General features: G+C 31.5%; 2 protein-coding genes and 1 long non-coding RNA gene across 12 annotated transcripts in view; 2 read left to right on the top strand and 1 right to left on the bottom strand.

Moving 5' to 3' along the window:
* LOC141458730 (probable G-protein coupled receptor CG31760) overlaps window positions 1-7,492 on the top strand; it is a 54,977-nt gene extending 47,485 nt beyond the window's left edge. For 6 of the 7 annotated variants that reach the window (XM_074137091.1, XM_074137094.1, XM_074137093.1 and 3 more), the window contains 7 exons: window positions 542-695; window positions 1,453-1,562; window positions 2,517-2,731; window positions 2,825-2,963; window positions 4,052-4,157; window positions 4,759-4,902; window positions 6,169-7,492. In XM_074137091.1, coding sequence (XP_073993192.1) covers window positions 542-695; window positions 1,453-1,562; window positions 2,517-2,731; window positions 2,825-2,963; window positions 4,052-4,157; window positions 4,759-4,902; window positions 6,169-6,399 — 1,099 coding nt within the window. In that variant the 3' untranslated portion in view covers window positions 6,400-7,492. The remainder of the gene's footprint in view (window positions 1-541; window positions 696-1,452; window positions 1,563-2,516; window positions 2,732-2,824; window positions 2,964-4,051; window positions 4,158-4,758; window positions 4,903-6,168) is intronic. The other variant, XM_074137097.1, reaches the window with a different exon arrangement.
* A 471-nt stretch (window positions 7,493-7,963) lies between these two features.
* LOC141458734 (uncharacterized) lies at window positions 7,964-9,988 on the bottom strand. Its single transcript, XR_012461154.1, has 2 exons — window positions 9,534-9,988; window positions 7,964-8,273 (listed from the first exon to the last, which is right to left on the bottom strand). It is a non-coding gene; the product is annotated as an uncharacterized lncRNA (long non-coding RNA).
* LOC141458731 (glyceraldehyde-3-phosphate dehydrogenase-like) lies at window positions 9,263-17,130 on the top strand. 4 transcript variants are annotated; one of them, XM_074137101.1, is made up of 8 exons: window positions 9,263-9,422; window positions 10,236-10,323; window positions 11,221-11,344; window positions 11,808-11,923; window positions 13,125-13,379; window positions 13,931-14,091; window positions 15,222-15,416; window positions 16,958-17,130. In XM_074137101.1, exons 2-8 carry the CDS (start codon window positions 10,246-10,248, stop codon window positions 17,034-17,036), a joined length of 1,008 nt encoding a protein of 335 aa, XP_073993202.1. In that variant the 5' UTR covers window positions 9,263-9,422; window positions 10,236-10,245; the 3' UTR covers window positions 17,037-17,130. The 4 variants fall into 4 exon arrangements, with proteins under 4 accessions (XP_073993202.1, XP_073993203.1, XP_073993200.1 ...); XM_074137102.1 differs by lacking the exon at window positions 16,958-17,130 and adding an exon at window positions 16,508-16,821; XM_074137099.1 differs by lacking the exon at window positions 9,263-9,422 and adding an exon at window positions 10,014-10,154.
* The last annotated feature ends 662 nt before the right edge of the window (window positions 17,131-17,792 follow it).

The raw sequence follows: 17,792 nt of genomic DNA, 5'->3' as shown, positions 1-17,792 counted from the left end.
CAATGTGAGCAATAATAGTAGTTAAACAGGCTGCAATTTAAGCTTTGTATTTGAGCGATTGAGGCGACATTTATTAAAGATTAATATGTATCAAACAGAGATCATCCAGAAAGTGTTCAGATATGAAAGAGTATCATTAAATCAATTTTCGGTTCTGCTTGTGTAAAAGTAGTTTTGTAAATCGAAGTAAATTTCTATTTGATGGCTTATTGAATTAGTTAATTTCAAATCTTATTATTTACGTTAAAAATATTTTTCCATTTCTAACTCATTTAGTTTGTGTTCTTTTTTTTTTATGGCTTTCTGTGTAATCATTTTATAAGTATTTGAAGGAAAAACAGAAACTCTTAAAGCAAAATTAAATTCATTTTCTGTATTCAAGTACGTGTTTTAGGAGTATTTTATTTACCTGTTTGTTTTGTTAAATGATTTGATAATTGTAAACATTATAGAAAAAATGGTCTACTGTTTTTGAAATAAAATAAATAATAATAATACTAATAAAGTGAGGCTAAATTGTTGAAATTGTTTTCTTTTTCAGAATTTCATTGTTGTCAGTTTCTGCAACCTGTGTTGCAATGACTCTATGCCTCATAATCTATGTATATCATCATCGTCGTTTAAAAGTATTCAAAGTTGCTAGTCCAATATTCCTGTGCATCACATTGATCGGATGTGCAATTATGTACCTTGAGGTGTGTAAGTAATAATTTGAGGATTTTGTCCATATTGTGACAGTTCTTAATTTATTTTACAGAAATTATTGAAGTTATTTTATTTATTGTAATCATTATAATATGATTATAGGAAATATTTTCAAATTACTAAAATGTATTATTCTTTCAAAATTCAAGACCTTAATTTACGTGCTGAAGTTATTTTGGCAATTTCAAGTAAACCTAATACATAAAAGATATTTAATTTAAATTAATATTATTAGAACTCCTTCGGTAAAATATAATTTACAGAATAGTGCAATAAGAAGATTGTACTATAATAACAAACAATATTCGTAACCGTTCGAGTAGAAATTGATCGAGTAGGAATTGATTGTAATCAAATATAAATAAAATTAACAGTAATCAAATGAAATAATGAATATACTTTTGCATTGTTCAATTAAAACCCTACCAACCAGTAAATTTGAAAATTATATTTTCTTTTGGCCTAGATCTATAGCAAAGTAATAATAAATTTGGAAACTGCCTTCTATTTCAAATGTCTTTAAATTTTTCGAAACTCAAGTATAGGTATACGTTATCATTATTGCCATTATAATTACCATTGTGCAGAATTTAATCACGTTGCCAATTTGATATAAGTACAGCTATTCATTGTGTTTATTTTTAATGTTCCTCCGTTGACGGTAAATAGAATAAATAAATAGGTAATTTTGTAAAGTGCCTATCTAACACTTCTTACTTTACTAAATGGATATTTATAATTTGTTAGATGGCAGCTATATATCCAATATTAGACATGTACTCTTGCATTGCTACCAAGTGGAGCCGCCATCTGGGATTCTGTATTACATATACAGCTCTTCTTATGAAGACTTGGAGGTAATCATTTTTTATTTTTTATTGTAATTTTGTTTTTATTCTAAAACTTTTATAAAACATGCAATTTATCAAAATATTTTCGTTAAATGTTTTACAAGATGATTTGGGTGCCATATTGTTTGCCTTAATTGAAGGTACAGAGGTTTGCATTCCTTAAGGCCTAGTCTGTATAAGGAAAAGGGTTTTTACTTGAGTGGTTCAAATAGTCGTTTTTGGTTAACGGTAGAAATCGTTATGGCCCAGTCCTGTAATTCCCTGTGCAAGCATAACTGGGACTACTTAAATAATTAGATCAGATTTTATAAAGGTTCGCCAGAGAGCGTTCATCAGCGCGATTCCGATGCAGAGTGTCTATTGTAAGCTGCTAATTAGAGCACTTCCTCCAGTACTGACTGTTTAGCTAGACTGGTGAGTGACTCCGGAGCGCTGAAGGCGAGTATTTTTCTTGCCCCAAGTGTCGTATCCTGAACCAAACTTGCCATAATTGACACAATACTTATAGTGCTGTTTCACTTTCTAAAGGGCGTTTACTTGTTACTTTTTCATGGTCGTCTTGCTAGAATAATGCCAAAGTAAGTTCAGACGAGTAGCTTCTCATAAAACAATAAGGCATCACAATGCCGCAAAAGAGTTCAGTTCCCGTTAAAGCTGCACAAGACCCTTCCCGGGCTAACCAATCCGCCGCCTCGTTGTCTCTGTGCTGTGGTATCTATACGAGAAAAACCTTGTTTTTGTTGTCATTTTTCGTCAGGTTATCTAAAGAGTCCCACACCTGCTTTTAATAGACTTAATTAAAAGCAAGAAGCGATACATTCATTTGCAGTGAACCCTACTATTATCTTTATGTTACACATTTGGAAGGCCTACCAGAAATCAATTTTTTAAAGCCGTATCCAATTATTTCGATTAATTTTTGATAATGTCTTACTTCTTAATATAATTTGCTTATAATAGAGTATCGCTGACATATCGGGTAAAATCAGCACACAAAGTGAAACTTACCGACAAACAGCTGTTACAATGGATGTTTCCCATTCTGTTGGTGATGTTGATATACCTTGGAACTTGGACCTTAAGCGCACCACCCACTGGTGAAGATATACACGATAATTATGGTCTAAGTTTTAAACAGTGCACCTACAATTGGTGGGATCATAGTATTGCGATTGGTAAGTGCATAGAGATTTTTTTGTCTTTTGTTTTAGTTTTATTGCAGTTACTTAAAGCACTGATGATGTCATACTGAATTATTTATATTCCAGGAGAAGTACTTTTTTTAGCTTGGGGTATAAGAGTGTGCTATAGTGTTCGTAATGCGGAATCGCTGTTCAATGAAGCACGTCTCATAAGCTATGCCATTTATAATATCGCTCTGGTCAATACAGCCATGGTTGCATTCCAGTAAGTTTGTGTCTTTGCAAGTTTCTTCAACTTTGAACTTTAAAACTGAAATATTTGTTATTTGAGATTAGTAGTTTGGTCATTTTGAGAAAAGTGACAGATGGACAGGTCATATATTCGAAATATAGTCTTTTAGAGTAAGCAGAACCAACCATTCCACCATTCTTTAGAAACAATATCTTTGTTGAGTGCTGTAATATTAAAGTTTTATTGTTTTGTTCATTTTGTACGAAGAGTGGATGGAAATTTCTCATCCTGTTAGCAAAAACTGTTAGACAAATGCTGGTAAAGATATTTTTTCCCCAAGTTCCTGTTAGATCCCATGTTGATATTCAAATGATAGAATATAGCTTTCTGCGTATTTCAATTTTTGAGCTAGTGTTCACATGTACACCCAAAGGCTGTTTTATAAAGCCACATTTTTGGACTCCGGACCTTATTCGATAACGAAAATTTGAGACTGTCACAATACTTACTCTTACAAGTAAAAGATACAAAAAAAAACGAAGTTGTTTCTATCGGATTTTGTTAGATCAAGTCTTAAATTCTTGTACGGCGTTTGTTCAAATTTTATGGACAACTGTGAAAAGTTTAAGTAAGTAGCGATTAAAACATGCAAATCAGAATAAATTTCGTTGAGAATAACTGAAGATTGTCAAAAACGAGAATTTTAATATAATAAAGATAAAGATAAGTCATGTGAAATTCTTGAATCATAAAGTCAAGACTGGGTTGTAACCTGTAAGTTGGCAGATTTCTTTCTCCTGACAAAATTTTACTAACCCTCTAATTGGAGTATTGATTGTCTGGAATAAGAGGATACATTGCTAAAAAGTTATTTAGTTAATGAACAATCACCAGTACCAGAGAATAACCAGCTTCTAGACAATTATTTATCGTTCGAGATGATACAAATTAATCTCTTCATTCGTAATTTCTTCCTTATAAATTCAATAATTTTAAAAAATATAGTAGAAAGCGGTTTTGTTAATGTTAAAACTAAACTGAAATTGATGCATTAAGTAATTACTTAATGATTTCTAAAGTTTGAGAGTGACATACAATGAACGCTTATTATTTCATTTCAGCCTGTTTTTTTTCCCAAGAGCGGGACCTGACATTAAGTATCTACTTGGATTTATAAGAACTCAACTGAGTACAACTGTTACAGTAGCTTTAGTGTTTGGACCCAAGGTAAGATTGGTCATCAACAGACGTATTTTTATTTATTATTTCTTATTTACTGTATCTGAGCCCTAATTTTTGCCGATGTTTTCTTAATTGCATAATTATATGCTCAATACTTTTTATGCGCTAAGACAATTCCAGTTTTCAACTTCATTTAATAAAGCTGTCCACGTTTTTTAATAAAGCTGTGAAAGGATCACTTAGAAAAGATCTTTTTTATCTTCTACGTACACGGATCCTAACTTCATGTTTAATACGATTGAGTTTTTAGTAGAACTATAAAAAGTTACAGGGTGCTAGAATATTTTTAATAAATAAATTGAGTTCTTCTAACAAAGTATGAGCTCTATGGTAGCAAACTGGTCCTGATGTCTGCCGGGGATCTTGGATTTGATTCCAATGTTGTGGGTCCTTTAATTTTTTAACACAGATGTTGCTGCGCGTAAATTTAATAATAGACGTAAAATCCCATTCTTATCTAAACAAATAGCCTTAGATTTTTTTTTAACCGAAATATTTCTTTCCCTCAGCAATTTCCCAGAGATTACTTAGCATGGTCCCAATTAATCCAAGCAATCAAAGATTAAAGTCAATGATATTCTCTTAGGTTGTACGAGTTTTAAGAGGGCAAGGTGATCAATGGGATAAAAGAGCAAGAGCTAGGGCCGTTACTGCATCATTTTCACTAAATGGTATTGGACTGGTCACTGAAGAAACTACTGATCTCTACCAAGAGAATGAGGAACTGAAGGTGAGAATCTAACCTAATTTGGAGTTTGGATGTTTTACTCATAATTCTATCTTTGTCGCTAGAGGTAATGGGGAATATAGTGATTCCAGCCTCAGCATGAAAATGTAGTTTGCAGTGAAAGTGAGGTTTCCTATTCATTATGCTTTCTTGGCCATGAGTACAGTAGGAGCAGCCATTGTGTCCTTCATGTATTTATTCACTACCAGAAAGTTTTACAGAAACGGCTGGTTAGTTACATTTATCCCGAACATTTCCTTTATGTAAAGTAATGCCTGTTTTTTCTGGCGTGCTTTACGTCCATTACCAAATTGTAGCTCGTGCCACAGGGCTAACAAACGTACTTTACTATAAATTTCTTTAAATAACCATTAAATAAAATCCAAGGCCTAGACCGAGAATCGAACCTAGTTAAGCAATAAGTATTAGTTTTGCGGGTACCGCCCCTGACTGCTCGGTTATCGTGGCGCCTTCTTCTAGATATAATGGTTTTTTGGTTTTCCAATTGTTATTTTAGAGCAAGATAAAAAAGTGTTAGCGCGGCCATCAACTCGAAATGTACTTCTAAAGTTACGTTCAGCACCATTTTCTTTTGACGCAAAGGAAGAGCTAATAGGCCAGACAGAATTCACAGTTTTTAGACTTTAGAGAGTTAAAGTAAGCGTGCTTTTCAAGACAAGTGACAATTCACATTATAAATCGAAAATGACCTGGATTTTTAAGAAAAGTTTGACACTTTTTTAGAATTTTTGTGTTTTTTTTTTTTTTGCTGAGGTAAGTTTTCTAGTGTTTTCTTTTCAGAATCAGCTTAAATAGCTTCTTAAAACAGGTGGTTCAAGAGATGCCTTATTTCCTTGCCTCAATTCCAAGACATTCTCCAACCCTAAAATTGTAAAACCTATTTAGTGCTACACGTATTTACAAAACAGCTGAACTTTATGAATTTCTTGGGCTGAGACATTCTACAAAACCTACTGAAAAGTTAATATCTTGTAAGAAATGTTAAGTGACCAAGTAGGATATGACGCTATGTTTATAAAAACAGTTCATTCAGTTAAGGGAGGGAAAAAACTTGAAAACTTTTGTTCCATCCTACGAATTACTTAACTACCACTCCCAATGTAGAATGATGCCCTTTGGGGCCCGCAAACACTGATGGAAGCCCTTTTGACGAATAGGACCTCAGATATTTTTCTAATTGATCCATCAAATGATGTTTTTTTAGAAACGATTATCTGTGATGTTCTAATATTGTTGCTATGTGCCAAGGAGGAGATTCAAAAACTTGCTGGACAAATAGAATTCATGCGAATAGTGAGTATGGAAATGAATAATCGCCACGTTAAACCAAAACCAGGTGGTTATTTTGCGCTTGGAACAGCTGTTGTGCTACAGAGTCCGAGGACACCACGGGTTGAACCAGCTGGTACTTCTGGAGGAGCAAGTACAACGGTGGCCTCTGCTAATACGGCAAGCAACTCTTCTCAGGACAACGTCTGACCACCGGTGGGTTCATCCGGCCAAGTTTGGCTTTAAGTTTAATTATAAACGTCGCATTTGAAACCGGTTGTTATTTTTTTTACTTTTTTCCCCTTATTCTTTTAATAAAAGTAGATCATATTCTTTATCAAACGAATTGAGGTTCTTGTAAAAATAGGTTTTTAACCCTGTATGAAAGATCTTTCTACATTAATTTTTCCACCTTACTGTTATCCCCACCTCATTTAGTAAAATTTCTGGCTGAGAATGGGTTAATGGTTGTGATTTTTTTTTATTTTTAATTTTAGAAATAATTGAAGATCTTACTGTATTCAAATCTAAATAAGGCTCTTTTATAAAATATAAAATGAAAAATTTAAAAATAAATATAAACCTGCTCTGCCAAGTACCATGTGCTATATTATTTCTTCCAGTGATTAAGTAAAAATAATTAAATAAATACAATTATATTGAGAAGACAATTGTATTTTCTTCGATAATACAAAAAAAAAAATAGTTAAAAAAACTTGAATATACATAAATTGTAAGTTATCAGTGTTAATTGGGTGAAAAACTTTCTATTAATATTTATTTTCACAATGTGAAAATTTAAATTTGTACTTTGATACTTAAAGAGAAAACAAAATTAATTTCTACAACATAGGTATTATTTTTTTTAACAATATAAACAGAGTTAAACATTAAAATCTTGGATAATTTGGTAAAAATTATTTTGGTTTAAATGAAAAAATAAAATTTCTAAAATAATAATTCCTGAAAATCATTGTTGTCTTGGTGCGATTTTTAAGTGTTACTTAACTGTTTTTCACAATATAGCGTATAGTGGCCTTATAGAATCATAAAAACTTGTAAATAAATTTGTTTTTTTAATTAATCATTACAGCCCTCAAATAATGGATGATAAAAGAAGGCTGTAAAAGAGTCATGAGTGGAAATGCAATTTTAAAAATTGTTTCAAGTTTAAAACCAAAAGATTGTTATAAAAGAAATTGTAATATATTATTTATTTCTATCAATTATTTGTTAAATGTTAAATGTTCTATTGTGAATAAATAATATAAGTTGCTGGAAAAAATTAAACTTTTAACTGCAAGTGTTATTGAAAATAAAAATATTTTCTTTAATTACTGTTGAAACATTTTAGTGCTTTTTTTTAACTAATTTTGTTTACGCTATACAAACATTTTTTTTCTCTCCTTAAGATTCAATGATGGATCTAAATGAGGAGTAAGTTCCCTTGAAAATTCATTAACGTTTAGGACTTCAATCGAGCTAGCAAATTACTCTGCCTCATCCATCTTCTTTCTGTAATCTGAAGTACTGTGCTTTTGGCATTTGTTTCTGTAATAATTTCTTCTATAAGTCTGCGCTTTAGTGGAATCCTCCAGAATACATGGCTTTTGTCTTTTATAATGGGAACATTGTTTTTTTCAGTCTTCCTTGATTTCACTATTGGCTGTATCTGACGAATTTATTTAAAATCAACGCTCCAAATTAGTATTAACAATTTTTCTTTGTTGATGCTTTCACTGTAAGCTGTAAACTATCAGTAATAATTATTCCCTGGGAAAGACAACTCTACTTTATTAATTTGTTAGCTATAAAAATGAAAAATTTAAGGGGCAACCGCGCACTATCTCGAACTAACCCTGCCTCTTAAATTCATTAAGTAAATCATATAAAAAACTCAAGTGAAATAAGCTTCAAGTAACTCAATACAATCAGTATGTTCATATACAGCGTTCAATTCATTTATCCATTGTCTTCCCCCTTGGTGCTTTTCGGACATGCTTTTGAGTGTGGATAATTCACGGATTTGTAGCAGATAGAACGCCTAACATGCATCCATATCGCATGGATGAACTGAAAGAAGTCTGAAACAAAAATATGCATTGTGTACACTTGGTTTTTGTATTGAATGTTACAGTAAATAAGAATTAGCGTAATTAAAGAGACTATTCGCTGTCCTGCTTCAAAGAGGCTTTTTACGGTTACAAATTTTCATTTAGAGTTTATGGTTAGTAACTAAAATATAATTTTTCTCCGTTAACGGCTGAGGTAAAAATTATTAAACCCATAACAAATGAATTCGAAAAAAACTGTTATTATCTTGATTTTACAACTTTCCAGACCTGTACGAGGACAAGGGAATTAGGTCATAGTTAAAATCTTGGTTTTGTGATACAGAAACAAGAAGAGGAGTGTGAAAAAAGTGACAGCTGTCTTTTTGATCTCAGTTGCACTCAGCCCTCTTATCCTTTTTAAAAACAATCTCTGATCTTTAAGACAATCTGTTAGACCATATCTCTTACGGGATGAAGATATGATCAGTCAAGAAACTACTGCAAATTGACTGCCTACCGGGCGAGGTAAATTTCAGGAGGCACTCAGCAAGGAAAGCCAGGGGAAAAAACTTCCAAGAACTGAAACCAACACATGTAAAAAATGATTGCCCTGGACTCTAAATCCTGGTTTTGACTACGTAAGTCGAAAGACAAATGGAGGTAGCTAATGAAATTTAGTAATGAGATGTGGAAAGACTAAGGAGAAGAGGGAGATGCCTCTATCTTCTTAGTTGGATACCAAAAAAAAATCGTTTAAAGAAGAAATTTTAAATTGAAAATACTCGCTCAGAGCCAGCAATCCATTAGAAATAAAACCTCATAATTATTATATCGATTAATCGTATTCACTTTTTCAGTTTTAATTTAAGGTGGATTATATGATTTGAACGTAAGGAATTTGTCTAAACAGCTAAACACGTAGAAGAATTTGTATTTAAAAAAATACTACCACAAGTTTAATTCTGCATTAGTTCATAGAGTTCAGCAGCTGGTGCGCTGATTATCCCCTCTTATTGTGTAAAGCTGGTGGGACGTGACAGGAGACAAATGGAGTGGATTGGAAAGGAAACGGTCCGATAGTGCAGTTGGCAGTTGCATTTGTTCAGTAGAAAGCGCATTATCCTTCAGTGATTATCAAAGCTTCGGTGACCAAACTTTTTCTTAACAAGTAATACAAAGGTATGTAATTAAAGTATAAAATTTGTGAAATCTCTGGTTTGGGAATTTTTCCTTTCATATCTTTACATTAATTCCATTTAATGACTTAAGGCAAATATATGAATCAGTTACCTCGGAATTCTTTCAACTAGGCTCTCCACCATTTTAATTGTACAGAGAAGTTTAAATGAAGAAAGCGGCTTATGGCACGTAGACGGGCGTGACCGGCATTCCGACCTTGTCTTTTTATTTTTATTTTAAATTTATTAAAATACAGATTCTTGAAATCTTTCTTTGGAATTATGTCATTCTTCTTTTATTTTAAATTACGGGTGAATACTTTAAGTGACCTTTTCTTTTGACCATTCTTATCTTGTTTTAAATTTAGAGATTTTTATCAACATCTTACGTAAGTTTAATTCAAGAAATCATTAATAGCAGCACTCAAGAGCATGTAAAAAATTTGCATTTAGTATTGTAGTCCACATTAATTGAACATTCTGCAATGTAATTTATCTTTGAAAAAGGATAAGAATTATGTATGTGAGTGCCCTTCAATACAAGAAATTAAGCGAAATAAAATTTTATCAGGTGTAAACCCTTGTCTCATATGTTTAGTAGAATCCCTACATAATTAATGAGGTTTAGTTATAATTAATCAAAAGATTTTATTTTCAATTTAATGTGGTGTGCTAATAGATTCAGATATTTGGTAAACAATGTTAATATCAAGTATTCCATCAGGTTTAAGAGGTTTATAACTTTTTCAGGTAATAATGCCTTTCATCCTTGTTTTACCTCAGAGAAAGTAATGTAGGTTTTTAATATTTTTAGTGAGAAGGCAATGGCTAAACTCGGAATCAATGGATTTGGAAGGATTGGGCGTCTTGTCTTAAGAGCTGCTCTTGAAAAAGGAGTTCAGGTATTTACTAAAAATTAATAACACTAATCAACATGATACTATACTCAGAATTTCTCTCTTCCTCCTTTCTCCCTCTCAATTCTTCTTACCAAAAAAAATACTGCCAAATTCTGTTTTATTGATAGTGATTTTTTTTATTTTGTTTCCAATGATTCGTCCAATTTTAGTCAAAGAAATGAGGAATGACTTGGTTAATGTAATGTATGTTTTAAATCTAAGGCGTAACTAATACATAATACATACTTAATAATAATACATAATACTTAATACATAATACAATCCTTCGACGTTGTACTATGTCAAACTGTTTATTTCTGAAGTTGCCCCCATTCGGTGTTAGCATCTTTTAAATAGTGAACATGTTGCTAAGAGACTCTTTGTAATAAATTGCTTTGACAAAAAATAATGAATGTATTATTTTGGCAGGTCAACAAAAATAATTATCTCTTTTCTCATTCAAAGCCATTATTATAAGCTTGATTTATGGCTTTGCGGTTCCAAGAAATCTTTTTAATCATGTTTCACTTTCTATAAATAACTCTTTTTTCGTTACAAGTTTTGGACTCAATGAAAGAATGGAACTTTATAGTAGATTATTATAAAGTTTATGTATGCCTTAACTGTCACAGGTTTTCGATTTTCATAAAATATGTGTTTTATTTAATTATGTTTTCATTTTCTCTCTCTTCAATAAATAGAATTTGTTGCCAGCTTGATTTTTTTTTCCCAAACTGCCTTAAGGGTGCAGTTTACAGTTTGCTGACATTCAAGTATCCTTATTCTTGTGTTTCAATGCCCAAATGGGTTTTATTTTAAGCTAAGCTTAGTTGAATGGAAAAAATTTCTGAATTAGAAAAAGATATTAAATATTTCATGCCTATTGTTTTGTATATGCAGGTTGTATCAGTCAATGACCCTTTCCTAGGTCCTGATTATATGGCATACCTTTTCAAGTACGACTCCACTCATGGTAGATTCAAAGGACAAGTGTCTGTAGAAGGAAATTGCCTTGTTATTAATGGTAAGTATTTATCTTTTGTTTTTGTTTTACTAGTCATTTCAAAGAAACACTGATGTTTACATATTTTTGACATTAGAATCAACTTATCGTATACATCCACGATACATAAATCATAGAAGTTGAAATCACTCGTGTTATATTTTGACATCAGTATATACTCGTATAACAGTCAGAGAGAGCATTTGTTGTGTATTTCTTCTAAAACTAATTGAAACTGTATGACCCATGTATCTCGCAAGTAGAAAGATATGAAATTTATATTTTGTCCCATCCTGTACTGTTCTGTTTTACATATTTTAAATTTATAGTTAGAATAATTGGAGTAATATATAAAAGTTCCCTACGAAACTTTATGATGAAAGTAAGAAAACTTTGTTAATTCAGGGATGAAGGACATTTTTGTCCCCTCCTTTGATTTAAAGATACCAATAGTTTTTTTTTACATACTACATTTATCTAATAGGTAAGAAGATAGTGGTACACCAGGAGAAAGATCCCAAGAACATTCCATGGGGCGATGATGGCGCCCAGTACATAGTCGAATCAACTGGCGTGTTTACCACTATGGAAAAAGCTAAGGTACTATTTTTGTTTAGAATTGTTCCACAACGGTTTTAAAATGAATAGAGGATTTCTTTAAATGTCCAAATCTTTCCTTAGTATATATAAAATATAGTTATGAATTCAATTATAATGATAGGAAGTAACTAAATGATATAAATTTTATATTATGTACGATTTAATATAAAAGAAGAGTAATGTCTATTTTTTTAGACGGGCTTTACGTCCAACTACCAATTAGGTGTCGTGTACAGAGGCGACTAGCAAACATACTGTACTGTAAATTTCTTTTATTAACCATTAAATAAAATCCAAGGCCTAAGACCCGGAATCGAACCCAGTACAGTAGTTTTATTCAGCTTCTCTTATAATATCGAAACACTCTAGTAATCGGTAAGATTTTTTTTTTGGACTCAATTTGCAAATAGTTTTTCGTTCGAAACATGTTAAAACGTATTTTTGGACCTTCTGTTGAAATTAAGGACTTCTATTTTGTTCATTGGACTGTCAGTTAAGGCTTATTTTAAATATGATTAGCTTGCAGCATTCACGTTCAACGAGTTTAATGGTTCTCTGCTTTCAAAAATATTAAAGCCAACTTTAAGGTAGAAAAAGGTATTTTGGTAAATGATAATGATCTTTAGAATACAATAATTTTTTGGTGCCTTACGTTTGGGAATCTTTTTTTCCTCCTCATTGGAGCTGGTGCAACAATTTTTAGAGTTAAAGCGATTTCTTTTATTCTCTATTAAATATATTAGAATAAATAATAATGTTGGTTAATAAACAGTAAATGATATACATAAGTACAGCTTCGTGTTTTCGCTTAAATTCGCCCTCCTCCCCACATAAAGAAACTCTCAACTTTACAATTCGAAAACACCTGCACCAAAGTACAGAACTCTTAAACATGTTCTAGACTTTATTAATATATATTGCATTGAATTATAATGATAAATAGTAACTATAATTATTTAATTATTATTATTTAATAATAAACTTTTTTAAAACAAGTTTATGATTCATCAACATTTTGAATAACATGATGATAACTCCCTCGCTCAGTCAGCAAATATAGTGTATATAGCTGTAACGTAAGGGAAATCGAAATTTCTACACCAAACTAATTAATCTACCTACGAAGATTGGTGAAATTCCAAAAACCGGACAGGGACTTATTAAACAGTAAAACTCAAAAATGTTATCTTAAATGTTTCAGGCTCATTTGGATGGAGGTGCCAAGAGAGTAATAATAACAGCCCCGTCAGCTGATGCTCCAATGTTTGTATGTGGGGTCAATCTTGACGCTTATAATCCATCAATGTGTATTGTGTCGAATGCTTCTTGCACTACCAACTGTCTAGCTCCACTTGCTAAAGTTATCCATGATAACTTTGGCATTGAAGAAGGACTGATGACAACTGTACATGCTATTACTGCAACTCAAAAGACTGTTGATGGACCGTCGGGAAAGGTAGGCTTTGTCTGTTTTATTCATCATTATATTTTCTAAGTTTTTTAATTAATAATTGCAAGTTGGCTCCATAATTAAGTGAACAGAAGTAATTTTGTGTTAGAGTTATTAAAAAAAGGAGTATACAAGATTTTGAAAACTTAAAGGAACGTAGAAGGGTGCCTCCCAAGTTATATAGATAACAAAAGGAATTAGATGGAAATAATTAAAAATGTAGTGTTCTTCCCTAGTAGGTTGCCGTTTAAGTTTTGGTGGGATTGCTGATTGAGCACGCTCGCTTGGTTGTACAACAATTTATTCAAAATTAGAAGGTCATTCAGTTCTGAGTGAGCGAATTAGTGAAACATCATATTACTACTTTCTTCAGAAAGCCTTATCACCAGTATAAAGCTTGAGTTCGTAAGAAGCTGTTTGTTAATGAACACTTTAGGTCCTTGAGTATGTGAGAAACATACATTGTACCAGAGGCAAGGACCCGCCTCTTTGCTGAGGCTCCCTGATGATAATCTTATCATTTATTTTACGCCTTATTTAATATTTCTGCTTTTTAGCTTTGGCGTGATGGACGTGGAGCTAACCAGAATATAATTCCAGCATCTACCGGTGCTGCTAAGGCAGTTGGTAAAGTAATCCCAGATCTTAATGGCAAGCTGACTGGCATGGCATTCAGAGTTCCTGTTCCCAATGTTTCGGTCGTAGATTTAACCGTCAAGTATGTTGAATTTAATTATTTTTTATTTTATTTTTATTGCAATGAATGTCATTGAAAATGAAACGGCAGTTCTGAGAGTACAATGAAATTATAAATCATTAAAGTTGATGGGTAGTGGATAATTAAAAACAATTTATAAAACAAAGGCTATGCTTGCGGATTTAAAAAAGTTTTGGTTTATCGTCTTAGGCGTGTTCAAGTAATTTTATAAACAACTAATGAGTAGTTATAGTACTGTCTCATTTCCAATCTTACCCTGTTGATACAGCTAAACGTAATTTTGTATTTCGGAATGATCAATGCATTGTAATGCATCATAATAAATATTTTGCCTTGGGTATTCCTTAATGGGTATAACGATTTAGAAATTGTGAAAAAATTGATATATCGTGCTCAAGCCATATACTGAAAGTCAGCACAGCGGTCGCATTCACTTGTCTGGTTACAGAGGCTTTCAAAATTCGTGAGCTTGCAGAACAATCAGAATGTTCCAACCGAACTAAACTTCAAACCAGTCAGATAAACACATTCCAATTTGAAACTAATTACAAATTGCTTTTTAGAACAAACTTATAGTAAAGTCAATTAAACATGAAGGGAATTAAACTTCTCCACTTTTAGAAAAATCATCTGTCAATATCAGGGGTCAGGGGTGGCCAACTTCTGTATATATAGGATCGACTTTTTCTCTGAAAAATTTGTCGCAATCCACTTAATAAAGTGCTGATATTTAATAAATACAAACTTACAAATAAGTAATAATGGGGAATGTGTATTAAATCAACGAAATATCTTATTAATAATATTTATTAATTGAGAAATAAGTACAGGAAAAATACAGATTTATTTTTTATTTGACTCTTTTATCACTAATGAGAAATCAAGGAATCAAAATTTGGTGTATATCATCCAGACAAAGATAATAATAAGGAATCTTCAGTGAGGGAATCAGTAAGTATAGAACGATGTATATCTCTGTTACGGGCGCGCTTTGAAGTCGTTTCCAGTCGTCTGTGATCGCTTCGCGATCGACCTTGTTAACGATACCTTGTCCTATATGTTTTGCTGAACAAATGTTTCAAAATTGGCCAGCTCCTTCGAGTAACTATTAATATTTTTTTTTTAACCAGATTGTGTAAAGAGGCAACCTATGATGAAATCAAAGCAACTGTAAAAAAAGCTTCTGAAGGACCACTAAAGGGTATTTTAGGTTATGTTGAAGAGGAAGTGGTGTCATCGGACTTTAATGGGGATACTCATTCTTCGATTTTTGATGCAAAAGCTGGAATCCAGCTTAGTAAGAAATTTGTTAAGCTGATTTCATGGTAAGTTCTCATTTTACTTAATATTATTGTCGCTTAGGATAGTTTCGTTTGTGAAGCTATACAATGTCATAGGAATACTTATGGTTTTATTATAATTCTTTCTCACAATCCTGTGTTAGCATTTATAAAATTCTGAATATCGAAATTAGACATTTGTAATTGTCGAATTTTTCAACAGATACGAATTCGGAAAGGTTTCCCAAATTAATCTTCGTTATGACTTCTTGATAATTTTCAATTAACATTTTTTATTGCAATGAGCTATGGCATAAAAGCATTGGAGAGAACATAATACAAAAAAATATATATATATAATTGGCAGCCTATTATTTGCGGGAAACATATTTAAAATAAAATTAGTTCTACTATCGCTTTTTATATTTTTATTTCATTTGCTTGCGTTAAAGATAACAAATTACTCAGTTATTCGACCGATAGAGCTGTCCTCTACTGAATTAATTATTATGTTCTTGAAAAGTAATGTCTTAATTGAGGTTTGGAAGTTGCACGCATCCAGCGTATTTTTCCGCGTCTTTAAATTGTTCAGTGAGTGTAGCCTGACATCACCACAGCTCCAGGATATGCAGTGGAGCTAATAGTTTAGGTTTTTATGAACTTTAAATGCTTGAAAGCTTTCGTTGAAAAAATATTTGTATTATGTACCACTAATAAGTCCAAAATTAATTAATTTGGCATACATGGAATGTAACTTCGAAAGTGTAAGTTAGGATTGATTGGCTGTAGTTTTGTTCCGTACTTTAAAAAAAAAATCATACTTTCATTGGGTACATTTTTTTTCTTTTTTTTTTTTAAATATCTAAGACTATCACCTTCAGCGCTGATTGGTGGCACCCATAAGTTCGGTTATCTTCTCTCTTTCTTGTAAGATCAACCAATTTGACCCGTATTCCGAAGTGCTTGTAGTCCACATTCTAAGATTTAACCCCCGTTAGGGTTGCTCTTAGGTTTTTTTTTTAATGAAATGGGGATTATTTTTCCACAGAAATTATCATTTCGGGATTAATTTTCTTTAAATGTCTTTAATGTTTCTTATTAATACATTTCTTTTTATTTATTTTTGTTCATTTTAGGTACGACAATGAGTTTGGCTATTCAAATCGTGTCGTTGATCTAATCTTGCATATGCAGTCAAAGGACCAGTGAGGTTGGCTTTCTCTCGATTGTAGAAAATATTCCAAATAAACGGAATATTTGTCTTTTTAACGTTTTAGTGTTGCTGGAAAAATTGGATACTATTCTTCTTCACCTCTATTAGGCCTTAATTATTTAAAGTTTTCCCGAGCATGTATTCCTGTATTATACTATATAAACAATACTATAGTTTTTATACTTTTGTCTACAGTTGGATATTGCATATTTTTTGAGAATAAATAAAAAAAAAATACGAATATTTATTTTTTACAAAGAAATACCTCTTTTTTAAATGCTCTCTTTAAATATCCTTTTACAATCAAATTCCTGCATTTATTTTTTTTAATACCAATATTTTTTCAAAATAATAATAATCAGTAACCTTACAGGTACGATAATGAATATGGGTATTCATGCAAAGTGATTGAAGTAGCCTACCATATGTTTAAACATGAAAAGGACCATTGACTGACTACTGATGATTAAATAATCGATTCGCCAAAAAAATGTATTAGCTGCCTAAAATAAGAGATATAATTCGAAAATAAACAAAAAAATAATACTTGCTGGTTAATTTTATCGTTAAATATCTTGTTAAGAAGCTTTTTTTTTTTTTGTGAGATTTAATTATTTTTGAATATTGCTCCGAGTGCTGTAGAAGTAAAGTTTGTGTTTGAGGAATCCCGCCACACAACTTGGGGCACGTACCCTTATAGCAGAAGCTTCACATTCTACCATTGCATGTTTCGTCATTTGTGCCGAAATGTAGTAAATATGGTTAAGAGAGGTAAATAAAAGTTTTTATTTGATTTAGAATTTATTATAGTTTATATTTATTGAATATGTGCTTTACCTAATGACGCGTATTTACTCTACATTTATAATTTATTATTTTTTTAAATAGATGAATAGAAATGTAATTTGCAAATTTATTTTATTTTTTTACAATAAAAAAGGAAAGAATCATTTATATTACCTCAAAAGTAATACGTCGCACGAGCTGCGAAAGAATAAGATAAAAATAGTTAATTGTAAATTTAAAAAAAAAAAATGATAAAAACGTCACAAATTTCTGTAACGAACCATATAAAAATCCAAAAATTATTAAATTCCCTAAAAAAAAGGTACTAAATACTTTTTAAAAAATATTTAAAAAGAAAAATGAAGGAAAAAGATAAAGTAAAAATGGAAAAAAGTTCTTTATGCAAAAAACTTGACAAAAAA

Source organism: Rhodnius prolixus, unplaced genomic scaffold (assembly GCF_049639745.1).
Source record: "Rhodnius prolixus isolate KJV_2025 unplaced genomic scaffold, Rpr scaffold_5, whole genome shotgun sequence".
In the NCBI taxonomy this organism is placed as follows: domain Eukaryota; kingdom Metazoa; phylum Arthropoda; class Insecta; order Hemiptera; family Reduviidae; genus Rhodnius; species Rhodnius prolixus.
This window is presented reverse-complemented; position numbering and strand designations above follow the sequence as displayed.

Coding starts and splice junctions, on each gene's coding strand:
- LOC141458731 (XM_074137099.1), top strand. CDS start 10,084: ATGTGGTGTGCTAATAGATTCAGATATTTGGTAAACAATGTTAATATC. Junction 10,324..11,220: donor CTCTTGAAAAAGGAGTTCAG/GTATTTACTAAA, acceptor TTGTATATGCAG/GTTGTATCAGTCAATGACCC. Junction 14,092..15,221: donor GTCGTAGATTTAACCGTCAA/GTATGTTGAATT, acceptor TTTTTTAACCAG/ATTGTGTAAAGAGGCAACCT.